The 18,251-nt window shown below is 43.4% G+C and overlaps 1 protein-coding gene across 1 annotated transcript in view; it reads right to left on the reverse strand.

Moving 5' to 3' along the window:
* Positions 1-4,361: 4,361 nt before the first annotated feature.
* The window catches only part of il13ra1 (interleukin 13 receptor, alpha 1), a 42,027-nt gene continuing 28,137 nt past the window's right edge, over positions 4,362-18,251 (reverse strand). Inside the window, exons 3-10 of the mRNA XM_063187550.1 lie at positions 16,332-16,479; positions 14,894-14,993; positions 10,262-10,449; positions 8,630-8,763; positions 7,728-7,857; positions 7,335-7,428; positions 6,865-6,931; positions 4,362-5,297 (exon numbers count right to left, since the gene is read on the reverse strand). Of these exons, the coding sequence (XP_063043620.1) occupies positions 4,680-5,297; positions 6,865-6,931; positions 7,335-7,428; positions 7,728-7,857; positions 8,630-8,763; positions 10,262-10,449; positions 14,894-14,993; positions 16,332-16,479 (1,479 nt within the window). The 3' untranslated portion in view covers positions 4,362-4,679. The remainder of the gene's footprint in view (positions 5,298-6,864; positions 6,932-7,334; positions 7,429-7,727; positions 7,858-8,629; positions 8,764-10,261; positions 10,450-14,893; positions 14,994-16,331; positions 16,480-18,251) is intronic.

Here is an 18,251-nt window from a genome sequence, read left to right on the forward strand (position 1 = left end):
TTATCTTATTTGGATGTTTACTAAATTTCACTGATCCCCGTCCCAACTCTTTTGAGACGTGTTGGATTTATCATATTAGAAATGAGTACATATGTCCCCCAAAACAATATTTTTTCTCGGTTTTAACACTTAATATGTTGTCTTTTCAATATTCTCCATCTAATGAATAGATTGAATGTTTTGAAAATGATAGCATTTTGATTTTATTCACTGTTTACCAAACGTCCCAACTTCATCGGAGTTGGGGTTTGTATTATTGGGGGGGAAATCCCCCTTTAGGCAGACCTAGGCAGACCTGAGGACTGTTCTATTCAATGCTAGGAGCATTATGACACGCCGTGACGCCCCTTTAGGCAGACCGGAACCTGGTCACATTAGGTGCCCATAGAAACCTATTATGTTGGCATATCTCTATATTTAAAGAATCTCTGACACTGCATTCAATGCATTCTGATGGTTAGCAACCATAGAATGTATATTAGCAACATAGCGAAATCATGGCGAAACTTCTTCAACGATCTCGACTACTCGATGGGCATTTATGGTGTGTACACAAAGTAATTACAGTAACACACATTGTACTTACAGACTGTACTTACTATACTAACACACACTGCACAGGTCCGTCCGCATCTTGGAGTTAAGTCATTTCTCACAAGTTCACTTACAGTACAGTCACATAAAGACACTTACAGAGACAAACACAACCCATTAGAGCAGTGTTTCTCAACCTTTTTTTAGGCGAGGCACCCTTTCAATTCATGACAAATGTCAAGGCACCCCAAACCAACAAGCCGTAACATGGCATCGCATCCGGTACCACGCAAGGTCAGTGCACCAGCATTATTGTTCTTATTGCTGTTGTTTTTATTTTAATTAATTGTGCCTGGGGTTTGGAGTTGTTGTATGTTTATGTTTAAGAAAACTTGAATGAAGAAATGTTTGGGAAAAAAAAGGTCAGTGCACGGTGAGCCTGTGTGTGCGTGTGTGTGCGTGTGTGTGTGTGTGTGTGTGTGTGTGTGTGTGTGCATAGTAGTGTTGGGCTAGGATGTAAGTGCAAGTCTCCCTTCAGTGTTGTGGATTTAGATTAAGTGTGATGTACTGACCAGCACCACTAGGTGGCACTGTAGTCTTCATGTCTCGCGCTGCTCCTCTACACACCTCTACGCTCCCTAGTCGTGTGGTCCAGGGGCCCATAGAGTTAACCTGGTTCTCACGCAGATGGATATCGAGCTCACGAAGTGTAACGAAGATGCACGAAGCACTAAGGGTCTGCGCGAGAGCCAGGCTACCAGACTCATAATCCATCCCTGATCAGGGTCCCAGGGTCCAGTCTGAGGATCAGTTCCCTCAGTGGATCAGATGACATGCTGGCTCTGTACAGTTTACAGCTGTGCTGTGCTGTGCCGTGTTCGTTGTTGCATGAAAATATGTTACGGCAGTATGAAAAAAGACGCATTTCCGCCCCACAGAGACCAACTGCAATGTCTGTTTGGAATGTCTGCTTGTGTTGATTCACCACTATACTGAGCACATGTTGGTGTTAAAATGAAACTCTTTGAGTGTTAACACTGTGAAGCCATCTATGCTCACAAAAATAGTGTTACAGTTTTTTCATATGGTGGTCAGGATGGAATAGCATGATGGGTACATACCAATACCTTCCTCTACTTACTTTCTCCAGTCTCCAGTGTCCTCTATCCTCATGCCTCGTGGCCTAACGTCCTCTCAATGTATGAAAAGGTGAGAGGCTGGTAGGTGAGATGCTGTAGATTCGTCTAACCTCCTGTCCAAGTCTTGTGCTGGTGGCCTCATGCCTCACTAACACCCCGTCTCCGTGGAGAAAACAGTTTCCACTGCTGTCAGCCTAGGGCACAGCAACTTTTAGGGGACTTTTCCCCATTCAGCATCTCAATTGCAAATGAGTAAATGACCTTCGAATTGTGCCTTTGTGAGATATTGAATAAAACGTATTTCGTCAATGACGTCTGGCCTCACATTAGGAAGTCATGAGCACAAGGCAAGGACATGAGGTTAGATAATGAGATGAGCCCATTGGCTTGACTCCCTCAATTCCTTCTCTTATTCACCTGTCAAACTCAGGGCAGTGGGGCCAATCTGCACGCTGGGTCATTTTATTTTGCCCACGAGGTCATTTCAAATGTGTATTACAGATGACACACATGCACCATTTATAGCCTATAAAATGACTTGAGTTACAGTGTCAAATTTGGTGTGTCACAGGAATATGATTGGGTTTCTGTAACATCTCACACTCATGCAACAGGCAGGCCCGTTGGAAGGAACTACTACATATGATAAGAATGAATGTTTATTTGTGAAATTTGACTTTGAGTATTACGTGCGTGTCTGAACACTTTTAAATTCAGCCTGTGATATCATTCCAAATGTCTTTTTTGGCCCTCAGACAATTTGAGTTGACACCCCTCCAGGAAGGGGTGCGGCACCGCAAGACGTAGGATGCTGGAGGAAACAACTGGAGGAGGAATGTTGAAATGCAGCCCACCCAGCACCCTCACCCTGGCTTGATGACTAAGATCCACACATTACATTACACTTCCCTGACGCTTTAATCCAAAGCGATTTACAGATATTACAAGGTATTGGTTACTGTCCCTGCTGCATTATGTGGGTAGGTGTCTTGCTCAAGGGCACCTCTGCCATGGGTTAAGGTAGGCAGTGAAAGGGTGGGATACGAACTGGCAAACTTCTGATCTAAGGCCCAGCGCCTTAACCATTAGGCCACGGCTGCATTACATTATCTTTTGAACCCTCCACGGGGGGAGGGGCAGCACTACACTATGTAGGACGCTGAAGGAAACGACTGGAGGAGGCATGTTGAAATTTGACCCACCCAGCACCTTCATCCTGACTTGATGACTAAGATTCACACAATTACTCACAAGCAGTGGCTCTCTTCACTCCCATATTCCTAACCAACGAAGCAGCGTTTAGTCACACACATCTTTTCACTCCCCCAAATAAGTTAAGCGCTTACTCTCTGACACACTAACCTACACATATTATCCTGTTTTATTCTTCCTATTGTCACATCTATCGTACTCTTATTTCAGTTTCTCACTTTCCAGCTAAGCTACACAATCACACATATCTTACTCACTCTCAACGTGAACGTCTTACTAACCATTAAGAGGTATGAAAGTAAAAGTACAATTAAAGGTAAAGGTCAATTCATAGTGTACGCCAGGGATGGGGAACCTTTTTCATTTGAGGGGCCACTTCAAATTCATCTGAGGGCCGTAATAGTCCTCAGAGGGGTGTACTATGAACACAAACTAGGATTTCTTCCTGCACTTTAGGCCTATAATGAAGGCAGCCACCTTTAAAACAGACCCCCCTTCTCTAGTTCCCCTGAATACAACTTAATTGTATTGCAAATGTATTTTCTAAAATTCCTTTACAAAATATGTCATATTTCTTGTGAAGCTGCATAACATTATAAACAAATGGCCCTCGAGACATAGGTTCCCCACCCCTGGTGTACGCACAGTAGCACATGCTATTACATAGCTATTACACCATTTACTCCATTGTACCTAATGAGGTAGATGGACTGTGTTGTTACTGAAAAACGCTAAAAAACCCCTACGAATTTGATCCAACCCGTACAGAGTAAGGCGGCTGATCATCAGACAAGTACACAGGTCTACCGGGTACTCAGGTAAGTTACCTGCGATGGAAGGACACTGCTTCTTTTTTGGCTTTTACATTTGACCCCTCTGCCAATAAGCTATGTTCATATTATTATGTAAATATATTTTACTCAGTCACTCCCATATTTCAGTCATATCTCACATACTCACTAACCAGCCAAACAAAAGAAGCCTCCTTGTTAATTCTGATGTGACAAAATTCACTAGAAATACAGATATCAGCCAAGGAAGCTGTTTGATAGAACATTCGACTATGTTACACCCTAATTTTGTACAAGTGTTTCTGCCTTGTTTTTGTGGAGTTAGAAATTGGAATGTCAAAATTCGCCCTGTCCCCCAATGGTGAAGAATCTTCTAAAAAAAATCCTGGATACACATCGTGATCCGGATCACCACCAAAATGTAATCACTTGTTCCTTTTGTAATTTCCAACAACTCCACAAAATTCCATCCAAATCCGTTCTCGACTTTTTGAGTTATCCTGCTGACAGACAAACAAACAGACAGACAGACAGAAAGACAAACGGACAGAGCAACGCGACCGAAAACATAACCTCCTTGATGGAGGTAAAAAAAAATTTTTGATTCTGATGTAACAAATATTCAGATAGGCTACAACAAAACACACGCGACTGAAGGAAGAATGTTTTAATATTCAAAAACTGCCTTTATTTGTAAACCATATAAACATATCAAACATATGTACAGTATTTACATTGTATGTACAGTGTGCAGAAGTGCAATGCTACTGTATTTCACGCACGCACGCACGCACTCACACACACACGCACGCACACACACACACACACACACACAAACTGTGACACAAACAAGCACTGCACAGCTCTGAAGCAGCCTTTTCTATTTCAATTCAACACATTCAAGAGGTGAGTTTATACTGTATATATATATATGTGTGTGTGTGTGTGTGTGTGTGTGTGTGTGTGTGTATGTGTGTATGTGTGTGTGTGTGTGTGTGTGTTTTCATCTTCTTGTCACACTGCTGTAGTCCATATCGACCATACTCTCCTCTACCGTGTGTGTCTTGTCATCTGTGTTTGTGTTGGCACCTGTGTGTGTGCCACTGTTGTCTTGTGTGTCCCTGTCTGTGTGTGTGTTATTGTGTGTGTGTGCCGTGCTTGTGTCTGTGTGTGTTGTGTTATTGCATGTGTGTGTGCTGCTAGCTGAGTGTCTGTTGTTTTCTGTGCGTGTGTCACTAGTTGTGTGTGTTTCTGTGGCTATGTGTGTGTGTATACTGTTGCCTGTGTGTGTGGTGCCACTACCTGTGTCTATGCTGTTGCTTGTGTGTGAGTGTGTGTCACTGCTGTTGCCTGTGTGTGGGCTGCTCGCTGTGTGTGTATCGCCACTCCCTGTGTGTTGAGGGCTGTTTGCTGTGTGTCTGTTACCACTCCCTGTGTGCTGTGGGCTGTTCGCTGTGTGTGTATCGCCACTCCCTGTGTGAGTGTTGCCATGCCCTGAGTGTGTGTTGCTGGCCGAGTGTGTGCGTATGTCAGAGGAGAGAGCCAGCATTGGTTGCCTGGTGTCAACACACACCTCCAGGTTCCCCTCCACGTCCTCGCTCACGGGCACGTACAGCCGCTCCTATAGGGGGAGACAGAGGACAGCACGCAAGTTACACAGGAAGAATCCATGGGGCACCTAAGTCTCCACCCCTTCCGGGCGGCTCATGGGACTGTGAAAGCCCAAACTTTTGACTGGGCTGTAATGGACTGATCAAAGCTATTTTCTGATCCACCTCACATTACCCCGTTGATCACACATATGCTGTACCTCAGAATTAATGATAACCAATGGCGTGCTTGTTGACTTCACTTAGCGAGCGATTTTTGAGTTTTGTGTGTGCAAAAATATGTAATTATTTCGACTACACAACAGAGGTCGCATGTCCGACGTGCCGCCACTTCTGCCGCGGTGCAGCAGTAGGGTTGGCTGTGCCTCGGTTCATGTCAAATATGCGAGGCGCGCGTTGTAGTCTCTAACACAGTTTTGCACAATCTTAAAAAATCACTGCCATCATATGTGAAATCCGGAGCACATGCCAAACGGGATGAGGATTTAGCTTGACTCGCTCCATTTACTCCCATTCAAACAGCTACAGCCCAACGGCTCGGAAGTAGAAGGGCGTGACTTAGGTGCCCCATTGAGCAGTGGTCGTGGGGTTGCGGATAAGAGGAACATTGCAATAAAAATGGGAAATTCACAGGGTGACCGCTAACATAATTCCATAATTTGGTTAGTAACAGTATTCATGTGTATGTTTAATAGCTGTTCGGTGGATAAACTATTCATGGGAAATCTAACAATATTAAGGGACAAAATATTGCCTAATAGTTTGTCCGCTAAGATTGCCAGAAATCCATTGCTAGGCTAAGACTATGGTGGGAGGGGGGGTTGCGAAAATAGTCTTAAGTCCAAAGCCCCTCTGAAAAAGATTGTGAACCATTGCCATAGAGCAGGGGTCCCCAACCTTTCTGGGTCTGAGGGCTACCAAGGGCTACCCGAGGGCTACTTTTGTTCAAAATCCTCTACTGATGTCTTGGCATCATTCTCAAATCACACTATTATTGAATGATAATTTGCTTAGCGGTTATATAGAATAAATAATCTCATATTTAAATTAAGAAAAAGCAGGAACTGTGACTAAAATCTTATAGTGGTCACTGTTTATTAACATCCTTGGTGGGCACCTCAGAAGCTCCTGGAGGGCTACCTGGTGCTCGCGGGCACAACGTTGGTGACGCCTGCCATAGAGCATGTCAAACTCATTTTGGTCCGGGGGCCGCATACATCCCATGTGGACCTCAAGCGGGCCGCATTAGTAACATCATCGCGGAAAAAAAAACCGTAAAGCAGAGGATAAGTGTTCAGTACTATCACGTTTTAAGTGTGTTGAATATGTAGAAAGCAATGCAATACTGATAATCCTATGCAAAATTTCCTTGACTTCATTCATTCATTGCCAACCGTCAATTAATTAAATATGGGACAGTTCATTTTGGCAGGGGGTCTGGGGGTTTCCCCCAGAAAATTTTGTATTTCTTAGTGTGTGTGTGTGTGTGTGTGTGTGTGTGTGTGTGTGTGTGTGTGTGTGTGTGTGTGTGTGTGTGTGTGTGTGTGTGTGTGTGTGTGTGTGTGTGTGTGTGTTTACCATGAGTCCTCTAATGCTTCTGTCCAGCCTGGGCTCCGGAATCTTGGGCAGAAGCTTCTCCTTATACCTAAAACAGGAGAAAGACACAACAATGGCATTAGAGGTGTGTGTGTGTGTGTGTGTGTGTGTGTGTGTGTGTGTGTGTGTGTGTGTGTGTGTGTGTGTGTGTGTGTAAGTGCACGGACATGTGTGTGCACATGTGCGTACATATACATATGTGTATGTGCATTTGTTTCTGTGTGTGCACGCATATATGTGTGTGTGTGTGTGTGTGTGTGTGTGTGTGTGTGTGTGTGTGTGTGTGTGTGTGTGTGTGTGTGTGTGTGTGTGCGTATGCATGTGTGTGTGTCTGTGTATGTCTGTGTGTGTGTGTGCATGTATGTGTATGGATTGTGTGTGTGTGTGTGTGTGTGTGTGTGTGTGTGTGTGTGTGTGTGTGTGTGTGTGTGTGTGTGTGTGTGTGCACTGACTTGTAGAAGAAGCAGACGAGGAGAGCGCAGAGGACGAGGAACACACACACTCCCACGGCCACCAGCACCAGCACCGCATCACCACTGTCCGGACCTACACACACACACGCACACACACGCACACACACACACACACACACACACACACACACACATACACACACACACACACACATAAAATTGCGTACCATAGGACTGTTACCATTCACTGCAAGCTAGCCTACAAGGATTGAATGTAACAAATAAATTACTCTTACACACACACACACACACACGTTACAGTACACACGCATGCACACACACACGCACACGCACACACACACACACACACACACACACACACACACACACACACACACACACACACACACACACACACAAAGTAATGCGTACCGTAGGTCTGCACTTGACTGGGTAGGCTCTCTCCACCTCCACAGGTGGGGACAAAGGTCTTCACCCTGATGCTGTACTGGCACTTGGGGTCATAAGGCACAGTAACCGATGTTTCCTCGTGGGTTTGAACCTGTTATGCAGAAGCAGAGGTTAACACATCACGCCAGGGACATACTGTACACGCAAGGCCGGAATAAGATGGTCTGGGGCCCCTAGGCTATAGGTTGCAGTGGGGCCCCCTGGAAGGTCAATTTCACGACAAAATTACAGTACACAAACAGCGTCATAAGCATCAGCTCAGCTGACAGACAATATGTCTGTCAGCTATACTCAACACGGCAGATGAATTTTTCAATACTGCATCCTGTCACAATCACTTGTGGCCAATCACCTGCGGCGGCCAATCACATCAGCAACACAAATGTTTCATTCTACTTGATTCGTCGCGACGACCTGATGACCGTTGAGCTGTCAGAATGGAACACTAAATTTTGTCTGTCTTCGCTTTGCTCGCATGTGTCCCTGGTTTCAGTGTGTGTGTGTGTTTGTGTGTGTGTGTGTACATGCCTAGGATTTAATTGGCACAAATACCCTGCTATCAGAGTGGGTCATAACCTGTTACATAGAAGCAGAGGGAACACATCAGTGTGTGTGTGTATGTGTGTGTGTGTTTCTGCATGTGTCTACATCAGGCTTGTACGAAATTCCGAATTGAATGAATTTCAATTCAAAGTAATGCCATAATATGAACACTAGGTGGTGTCATTACCTTGAATTTAATCTACACCACCCATTGAAAGTACATAGAACACCACCACCTAGTGTTCGTATTATGGCATTACTTTGAATTGAAATTCTTTCAATTCGGAATTTCGTACAAGCGGGTCTACATATACACTCACCTCGTGCTTTCCACATGCGTTGTAATGCAGCTGGTAGTGGAAGCAGCCCAGCTGCCTGAAGTTGGGGGGGCTCCAGGAGATATTTAGGTTAGCCTTCACCAGAGACACAGACACCACCGGGGGGGGAGGGCGGTCTAGGGAGAAAGATAGATGGAGAGAGAGAGAGAGAGAGAGAGAGAGAGAGAGAGAGAGAGAGAGAGAGAGAGAGAGAGAGAGCGCGAGAGATGGAGAGAGAAAGGTCTTCAGCTGGGTGGTAGTGTAACGAATGTCATCTAGTAGAGTTCGGCAGTAGAACGTTAGTAAACCTCCCTCCTGAATCCTACAGTCTACTCTAGACCTTAAGTCCAGCGATATCGTAATGTGCCTCCCATACCCAAACTGGAGCATTGACCGGTTTTGGGTTTAGGTTAGTTAGTTTATTTAGTTTAGTTCAAACAGGGACCATGCACCAACATATATGTCTGGAATAATATTTTGTTCAAATCTATTGTGGAAAAAAAGGGTTTGAGTCCCATGTGTCAAACTAGCACAGATGTAACACTGGCACCCTCCACTAGACACCACGGGGGGCAGGCATGTGGATGTACAGTATAAAATACTACTAATAATAGTAGCAATGTTGAGACATGCAGTGGATTATGGTAATACAGTTCTTAACTAAAGGGAATATGGTTTAGTTTATTGTTGGTTTATTTGGTGTACTTACTTATTCAATTTATTCAATTACTACCTCCGCCAAGGAGGTTGCTTTCAGTCGTGCTGTCTCTCTGTCTGTCAGCAGGATAACTCTATGCACGGATTTGGATGAAATTTTGTGTTGGAGTAGTTAGAAATGACAAAAGGAATACAAGGTCTTTATCATTGCGGGCTTGAGCCAATTTTACATTCCAGTAAGGCCCGCGGCATGCTTGCAGTAGGACACGCGTGCGTGGCCACGATTCGTGCATGAACCCGTTAACTTGCGCAGTTCATGTCAATTTTACACGCGTTAGATACAAGTATGTTAGGTGCGATATCTTCAAACTCACTGCGGGCGATCGTAAAAAAGACTACACAGTTCCATACGAGTGCTTCTGCAGAAAACGATGATGGCAGCAACTTTTCAAGACTGTCTCAAGTTTGTCCGAAATTACAAACATTCGATTTGCGCTCATACTGGTCTACTGCTTTTAAAGCAAGCATGTGCAGTGGGTTGCTGACGGTGACGGGCGTAATTTGCGGCTCGCAGCAAGTGTACCGAGGGCTTTACTCCACAAAAACAAGGCAGAAAGACTTGAAAAAAAAATACAGTGTAACATAGAACATTTGACTATCAAACAGCTTCCTTGGCGGAGGTCTGCACACTCTGAGTGTTTTTCTTGCTTATTTTGTTTTATTTTCGACTTACTTAATTTGAATTACATTATATACAGTGTTGCCGGTTTGACTCCCGACTGCTGCCCCCTTGAACGGGTGAGGCATAAATGCAATTTCATTGTGTGCTGTGTGCAGTGAACACTTGCGTGCTGTGGAGTGCTGTGATTCAATGACAATGGGAGTTGGAATTTCCCAGTTGGGCATTCTTTCTTTCAATATATATATGTGCATATACAGTATAAAATACTATTAAATAAATTAAATAAGTACGCGTACAGAAATACTTGATGTCTCTGTGGTAGGTGCTGTAGATGGGGGTGTGGTCACTGGAGGCGTTGATGAGGAAGTAGACGTGATTGGGTCCTACCAAGCTACTTCTCAGGTGACAGCCAATCAGACGCGAGCCCTCGTACTGGTCATGAGGACAAGGGCGGAGCTCTGTTACACTAGAGTTATTTGAGAAACTGAGAGAGAGAGAGAGAGAGAGAGAGAGAGAGAGAGAGAGAGAGAGAGAGAGAGAGAGAGAGAGAAAGAGAGAGAGAGAGAGAGAATTAATGAATGACTGATCTGGTAATGAATGTGTGTTCATTATACCCCATGCTTTGGCAATGCATTTGCTTAAGTGTGAGTGCGTGTGCGTGTGTGTGTGTGTGTGTGTTTGTGTGTGTGTGTGTGTGTGTGTTTGTTACCAGTAGTAGCTGCGTAGGTGCGTATGTGTGTATGTACAGCAGTGACGTGCAGTGAGGGGTATGGTAGGGTAGGCAGTAAATATACGTAGAAAATATATAATTGTTTTTTTTTTTTTAGTGGGGGGTCTGGGGGTCCTCCCCCAGAGAAAAATGTATTTCTTAGATGCAATTTCCTGCATTTTAACCAAATCTGGAGAGTCACTATCAGCTAAAAACTTTTATAAAAGACTAAACACTTTGAACAAATAATACCCCCTTTCATGCAGATCTGAAATGTAACATATGGTGTGTGTGTGTGTGTGTGTGTGTGTGTGTGTGTGTGTGTGTGTGTGTGTGTGTGTGTGTGTGTGTGTGTGTGTGTGTGTGTGTGTGTGTGTGTGTGTGTGTGTGTGTGTGTGTGTGAGAGAGAGAGAGGCCTTATGCCACAAGGTATGACTTGGATAGGCAAATAGGCCTATTCACCTAGTATGCTGATAAGGTCTTTAATGTGCAACAAATTAGTATGTTTCTCTAAATACTGTAAATATAAAGTAGGCTATAAGATAAAATGCCATCAGTGCTTAGCCACCAAATAAGTAAATAGGCTACACTATTTAGACATTTGGACATTGTCAGTAGACCTACATCTGAAACAATAAGTGAAAATGCATAATTTCAATTTCTTGAAAAGGCCAGCTACCCTTTTTTTTTTTGTCAAATTGCCAAATTGGTAGCTCAAGGACCCATAGCCTAGCCTACTTTGTACACATTTAAGGACCTGTAGGCCTACATTTTACAATAATAATTTAGAAAGCTACAACATCACAGCATTTTGGGGGGAAAGCTTTAACTTTTGGCTTTAGCAGTTGACTTTGCTGCTCTTCTGTTTCTTCTGTTGCAAATGCCAGGGTGTTTCACATGGATGCAGGGTGGCACAGTGTAGCCTACTTTTGAAGATAAAATGTCTAGTTCACCAACTGTGAATCACACCATAGCATGTGAGGGGAAATGATTTACCCTACATTTAGCAATAAACCAACCTTGGTAACAGCTCCTGCTTCACAGATGCATTTTGTGCTGCTAATCAAACACTCACAGACAAGAAGGAAAGTAGGCAAGGGGGCGGGTTACTTGCGAACTCAACAAACATGAGCCGTGCATTCAGACAGTAAATACATCGAGTAAACCAACGAAAACTCTTGAGCGTGATTGTATTCTCAAACATTTCAGCTACGGTTGTGCAAGGTGTTTCTAATCAAGTCAATAAGTGAGTGCGGTGAGCACTCCGAGAAACCATCCCCAGTCACTCGAGCGGACCCACGTTTATCTCGCACACCGTGCACTTCAAAAGAACACAGCTGCACGTCAACTTGTGACAGGCTCCACACACCTCACGCATCGGGTAGTCATGATCATCATCATAATAAATTAGGAAAATGAAGTCATGTCGTAGGCTACGCTCAAAAAACAATCTCGCGTCCATAATAACACACACACACAGTCTATTCGTGTCCACAGTACAATCATCTTCAATGTCAACACCCTGACCCATCAACAAAAGGCACCACGACAAGCTTGAGCATGTTCATGTTAAAAGGCTACCCACAGCTTAATAATTAGATGAATCTTACCTTAAAGCAGAATCACGAGTATGTTTTTCATGCAAGTTAGTTCCATTAAAAGCCCGGAGTGGTTGACATGATGAAGATATTTTGTCCCAGTGTGTTTAAACTACTTGAAGCTGCTACCCATCTGATGTTGAATATTTCCACAATGCAGTGATTGCAAACGGCTCAGCTATTGCCTGTCATCTGAACCGTCTTTCTTGCTTAGAGATCAGCATTTTTTTTTTAATAAAGACAAAACGCCAAAGACTGCCATGTTTTCTGTACGGCTAGAGTTTGAACAAGCCTTGCCTTGCTAGTTGTTGTTGCTATCATACTTTAAGCAGGATGGCTACTACCTGAATTGTAATCATTTTTCATGTTGGCCGCTTTGATTGGCTTAGTATTCCCGCTATGGCGAAAAGCTCTACTTTTGCTCTCCATTGACAGTCTATATGATATAGATAATACGCATGCGCCAACTTCTACATTGACAGCGCTGAGGGCAATACAGGCAGAGGCAAAGCGTGCCTACCCTGGCTCTGCCTGGCATTCGAAAGCTGAGCCTTCAGCTACCAGCCAAGGCTTGCGCAACGCGTTCCCATGGCAACCTGTCCAAGCCTGAGTGCTTTGCTTTGTGCGATAACTTCGGGTTTTGATCGGTCTCCGGTTACTGTAGCCTACTTTTAACAGCTAATTTCGAAATCAATGTTTTTGTTATGCATGTGAACTCTCAAGAATAGTTTTTAAAACACGTGTTAGTTTTTTATTTTTATGAAATTTATCCTAGGGTAGGCAGTGCCTACCCTGCCTACCCTGAGCGCACGTCTCTGATGTACAGTGAGTCCAATAAGTATTTGATCCCTTGCTGATTTTGTTTGTTTGCCTACTAACAAAGACATGATCAGTCAATAAATGTTATGATAATATGTATTCTAATATGGAGAGACAGAATATCAAAAAGAAAATCCAGAAATTAACTTAAGAGAATATATATTCATTTATTTCCATTTCATCGAGCAAAATAAGTATTTGATCCCCTGCCAACTGATAACAGTTCCGGGCCCACAGACCAGATGGGTACTTCCGATCAACTTGTCATCTGAATTAAAGACACCTGTACATACTAACATGCATAAACGACACATTGAATCAGCAGAATCAGTCCATAGTATGAGTGAATCAGTCACACTCCTACCTCACCAGCATGGGAAAGACCAAAGAGTGGTCAAATGATATCAGGGACAAGATTTTAGACCTGAACAAAGACTAAATGGGCTGCAAAGCCACAAGAAAGAGACTGGGTATTAATGACTTATTAATGACCCAACTGTTGATGCATTTCTTCCATAATGTGAGGAATACAAAATGACAATCCATCAGCCTATCTGGGGTTCTATACAGGATTTGACCTTTTTTAGGGATTTCATAATCATGAGAACAGAAAGAAAGCACCCTAGACCTGTACGGGATGAACTAGCCAATGATATCAAAGCTACTGGGACCAAAATCACTGAGAAAACTACTGGTAGCACTTAATGCCACAGAGGTTTAAAATCCTGTAGTGCACACGGTACCTCTACATCAAAAGGAACCTGTGCAGTCCCACCTGAGGTTTGCCAACGGACATCAGACTGGTTTAGGATATGATGCTGTAGTCAGATGAAACCAAAATCAAGCTGTTTGGCATTAACACAATCCAATGTGTTTTGAGAAAGAGAACTGCTGTCTATGATCCCAAAAACACCCTCCTCAACATCATGCATGAAAGTGGTATCATTATGGTTTGAGGGTGTTTGTTTGGCCAAGGCACAGGACAACTTCACATCGTCAACAAATGGATGGAGGGAGACATGTAATGTGCAATCCTGAGTGCAAGCGTCCTTCCCTCCACCACTACACTGAAGGGTGGGCCATTTTTGGATCTCCCAACATGACAATAATACACAACATACAGTCAAAGCAACAAAGGATCGGCTCAATAAGACACATATTAAAGTTGTGAAGTGGCCTAGACAGTCTCCAAATATTAACCCTATAGTAATTCTATGGAGGGAACTGAACCTCCCATTTGCCAATCTACAGCCACAAACTATTAATGTTTTGGAGATAATCTGCAAAGAAAAATGGGAAAAAATATGTTCCACTATATGCCCAAACATTGCCATCGACTAAAAGAAGAAAATCTGACCTCAGTGCTAGACAACTAGGGCTTTGCCACAAAGCATTTTATCTTCTTTAGCTAGAGGGGTCAAATACTTATTTGCCTAAATTAAATACAAATAAATTAAAATATATTATTTTAAGTTATCTTCTGGAATTTCTTTTTGATACTCTGTCTCTCCATGTTTGAATACACATTATCATAAATTTATAGACTGATCATGTCTTTATTAGTGGGTAATTCAACTGTATATGTGAGTGTGTGTTTGTTACCTGTAGTTGCTGTGTAGGTGAGTGTGTGTGTGTGTGTGTGTGTGTGTGTGTGTGTGTGTGTGTGTGTGTGTGTGTGTGTGTGTGTGTGTGTGTGTGTGTGTGTGTGTGTGTGTGTGTGTGTGTGTGTTTGATTGTTACCTGTAGTAGCTGTGTAAGTGCGTGTGTGTGTATGTGTGAGTGTATGAGTGAGCGTTCGTTACCTGTAGTAACTGCGTAGGTTCGTGTGTCGGTCGTCGGGGTGCCAGGAGCAGTTGAGAGACTCAGAGGCGTAATAGGCACACGTAAAACCCTTTACAACATCTACACACACACACACACACAAACACACGATTACAATACAGTGCGCACACCTGAAGCCCTTCACAACTTCTACACACACACACACACACACACACACACCACGCATGCACGCACACATGTAAGCATGTACGCACACACGCACAACATTAGAAAATACACTCACCTGAAGATCTTTCCATGCTCTACAAACACCCTGTACGATGATATTTAAAGGAACAGTCCACAGTGTTTCAATAACAAAGTTTATTCTTTTCTGACCTGAGATGAGTTCATCCCGACCTACCTCGTCTTCGGATGCAGCAGTCAGCAACGCGCACAAATGGGTTAGCATTAGCTTTGCTTTTGGAGAGCATTGTGTGCCTTAAAGGGAGACTGTGCAGGAAATGGTCAAAAAAGGTACTGCAACTATGCTGCTCATTGAAACTGGGCTGCCTATTGCCAAATTTGATCTTTACATGAAAGTTTACTAAGTAATAAACAAATATTTTCTAGTATGGTCCAAGTACAGTCATTTTTGCAGCTAAAAATGACTATTTTTGGAAATTCAAAATGGCGGACCATGGAGAAGATCCCCCTTTTCATGTATGAAGTGCCATTTTTCCAGTCATAATGAATAGGCCTACTTAGAAATAATTTGATGCTGGTGGTAAGTTTTCATGAAAAATGTAACATTAGTGAATGGGCAGCATGAATTCTGGAAATAAACAACTAAAAATCTCAACCAGAGTCCCTTTAAGTTGTTCCTTATTTAAACACCCTTGCATGACTAGTTAGCCGATCCAAAAGTAGTTGCACAAAACGAAACGTGCCGATTTCCTATCTAGACAAAGAAATGGTACTGTCACGAAAGGCATAGTAACGCTACGCTACGCTACGCCCGCCTCCATCTACAATAGGAGGATATGCGCTCCTGCCACCGAATTTGTAAAGAAGGCGGGAGCATGCGCCAAAGAGATTCATTCATTGCATAACACATGTCAAACAATCATTGTCAATAAAAGTCAATAACGGTCTTTTGCCTCTCGAGTCTTTATGGTAGAACATACTTTATTATTGAAACTAGGGTGGACTGTTCCTTTAAAGCTTACCTTCAAGGTGTACACAGAGCACTGCAAATACAGTGCCTGGTATACAAGTAAAGAGCTAAAGAAATATTGTGCTATAAAAAAGCCACATATGCACACCCAGTAAGTACACAGAGAAGACAGAGAGGACAGACTTGGGTTCAATCGGTAAGCAGCATAGTGTGTGTGTGTGTGTGTGTGTGTGTGTGTGTGTGTGTGTGTGTGTGTGTGTGTGTGTGTGTGTGTGTGTGTGTGTGTGTGTGTGTGGTGTTACCTGGTAAGCGTGGATAGTGTATCCTAATGGGGCTGCTTGCTTTGAGACCAGGGCAGTTCTGCAAGGGCCGTGTGCTGATCTCAAAGGTCAAATCCTCCTCGCGAGACTCACACTTAGATAGATATCTGGGGTCTCTGACTTTTGTCGGCTGGGGAGCACAAATACACACACACACACACACACACACACACACACACACACACACACACACACACACACACACACACACACACACACACACACACACACACACACACACACACACACACGTGCATTCACATGCACACACACTCACATGCACACATACACGCACGCAGGCGCACACACACATGCAGATGCACACACACACACATACAGAAATAAAGACATGTTAGTCCTTTAGCAAAAGACTCATCATTATAGTATTTATTTTCCCTTGTTATTAGAAACATATGTATCTTTGTTTTACGTCTTCTTGATGACTATTTGCATTTCTGTGTGGCTGTACATTTCAACGCAGTCTCACCCCAAGTAGTCAATTTCTGACTACCTTGGACCAGACTGCAATTTTTGACGTCTTGGGTATTCCTTCCACGTCACATTTTGACTATGTGGCCTAACCCTAAACCTATTCCTAAACCTAACCTCAATGACGTTATGCTGCCACAAGGGGGCGCCTTTGAGGACATAGTCAAAATGTGACGTGGAAGGAATACCCAAGACGTCAAAAATTGCAGTCTGGTCAAAGGTACTCAGATATTGACTACTTGGGGTGAGACTGTGTAGTACATTTACGTGTGTGTGTGTGTGTGTGTGTGTGTGTGTGTGTGTGTGTGTGTGTGTGTGTGTGTGTGTATGTGTGTGTGTGTGTGAGTGTGAGTGTGTGTGTGTGTCTGTGTCACAGGATTCAAATATTTCCTAGAGGTTAGAGGGACACAAAAACACACAGCAAGGCTTTCTATTCCAGCTGATACAGAGCAGAACTATGCCAGCTGTTTTGCTACTACTTTGGAAAGGCCTGCGTGATATTGTGCCATTTTTTTTGTTTACCTCCGCCAAGGAGGTTATGTTTTCGGTCGCGTTGCTTTGTCTGTCTGTTTGTCTCTTTGTTTGTCAGCAGGATAACTAAAAAACTTAGGAAAGGATTTGGATAAAACTTTGTGGAATTGTTGGACATGACCAAAGGAACAAGTGATTCAATTTTGGTGGTGAAGATTCTTCACCATTGTTAGCCTAGGAATCTAGACGCCCCTAGTGACTGCAAATTGAATTGCGGAACAGGGCGAATTTTGACATTCCCGTTTCCAACTCCACGAAAAGAAGGCAGAAAGACTTAAAATAAAAATAGGGTGTAACATCGCCAAATGTTCTATCAAACAGCTTCCTTGGCCGAGGTTTTCACTCTCTGAGTGAATTTCTCGTTGGAGATAAGTTTCATTTTATACCTCCCCTTGAGTTAAATGATTGAGTTGTACCTTTCTCATGTAATTTCGTCTATTCACTGAGTATGGCAGTGCAAATTCTACATCCAAGCTAGCAATTAACATTGAATCCTACGAGACCAGCTACTGTAAGGTAGCTAAGGTAGCTAAGCTATTGCATGAACACCATAATTCCCCTCACTCTTGTCAGGAAGATGAAGTCACTGGGGCTAGACTTACCTCTATGCAACTGGGTGTTAAACTTTCTTACAAGCCGCACGCAGGTTGTTAGAGTGGGTGGCACAACATCAGCACTGGCTCACCTCTAGGTTGTGTGTTAGGCTCCCTACTCTACAACATTTACACCCATGACTGCTGAGCCAGCAGCAGTCAGAATTCCATCATCAAGTTTGCTGATGACACTGTAGTGGTGGGACTGATCAATAATAACGATGAACAGGCAGACATAAATGAAGTTTCTAACATCTCACAATGGTGCCAGCACAACAACTTGGCACTA

This window comes from Engraulis encrasicolus, chromosome 21 (assembly GCF_034702125.1).
Source record: "Engraulis encrasicolus isolate BLACKSEA-1 chromosome 21, IST_EnEncr_1.0, whole genome shotgun sequence".
Taxonomy (NCBI): domain Eukaryota; kingdom Metazoa; phylum Chordata; class Actinopteri; order Clupeiformes; family Engraulidae; genus Engraulis; species Engraulis encrasicolus.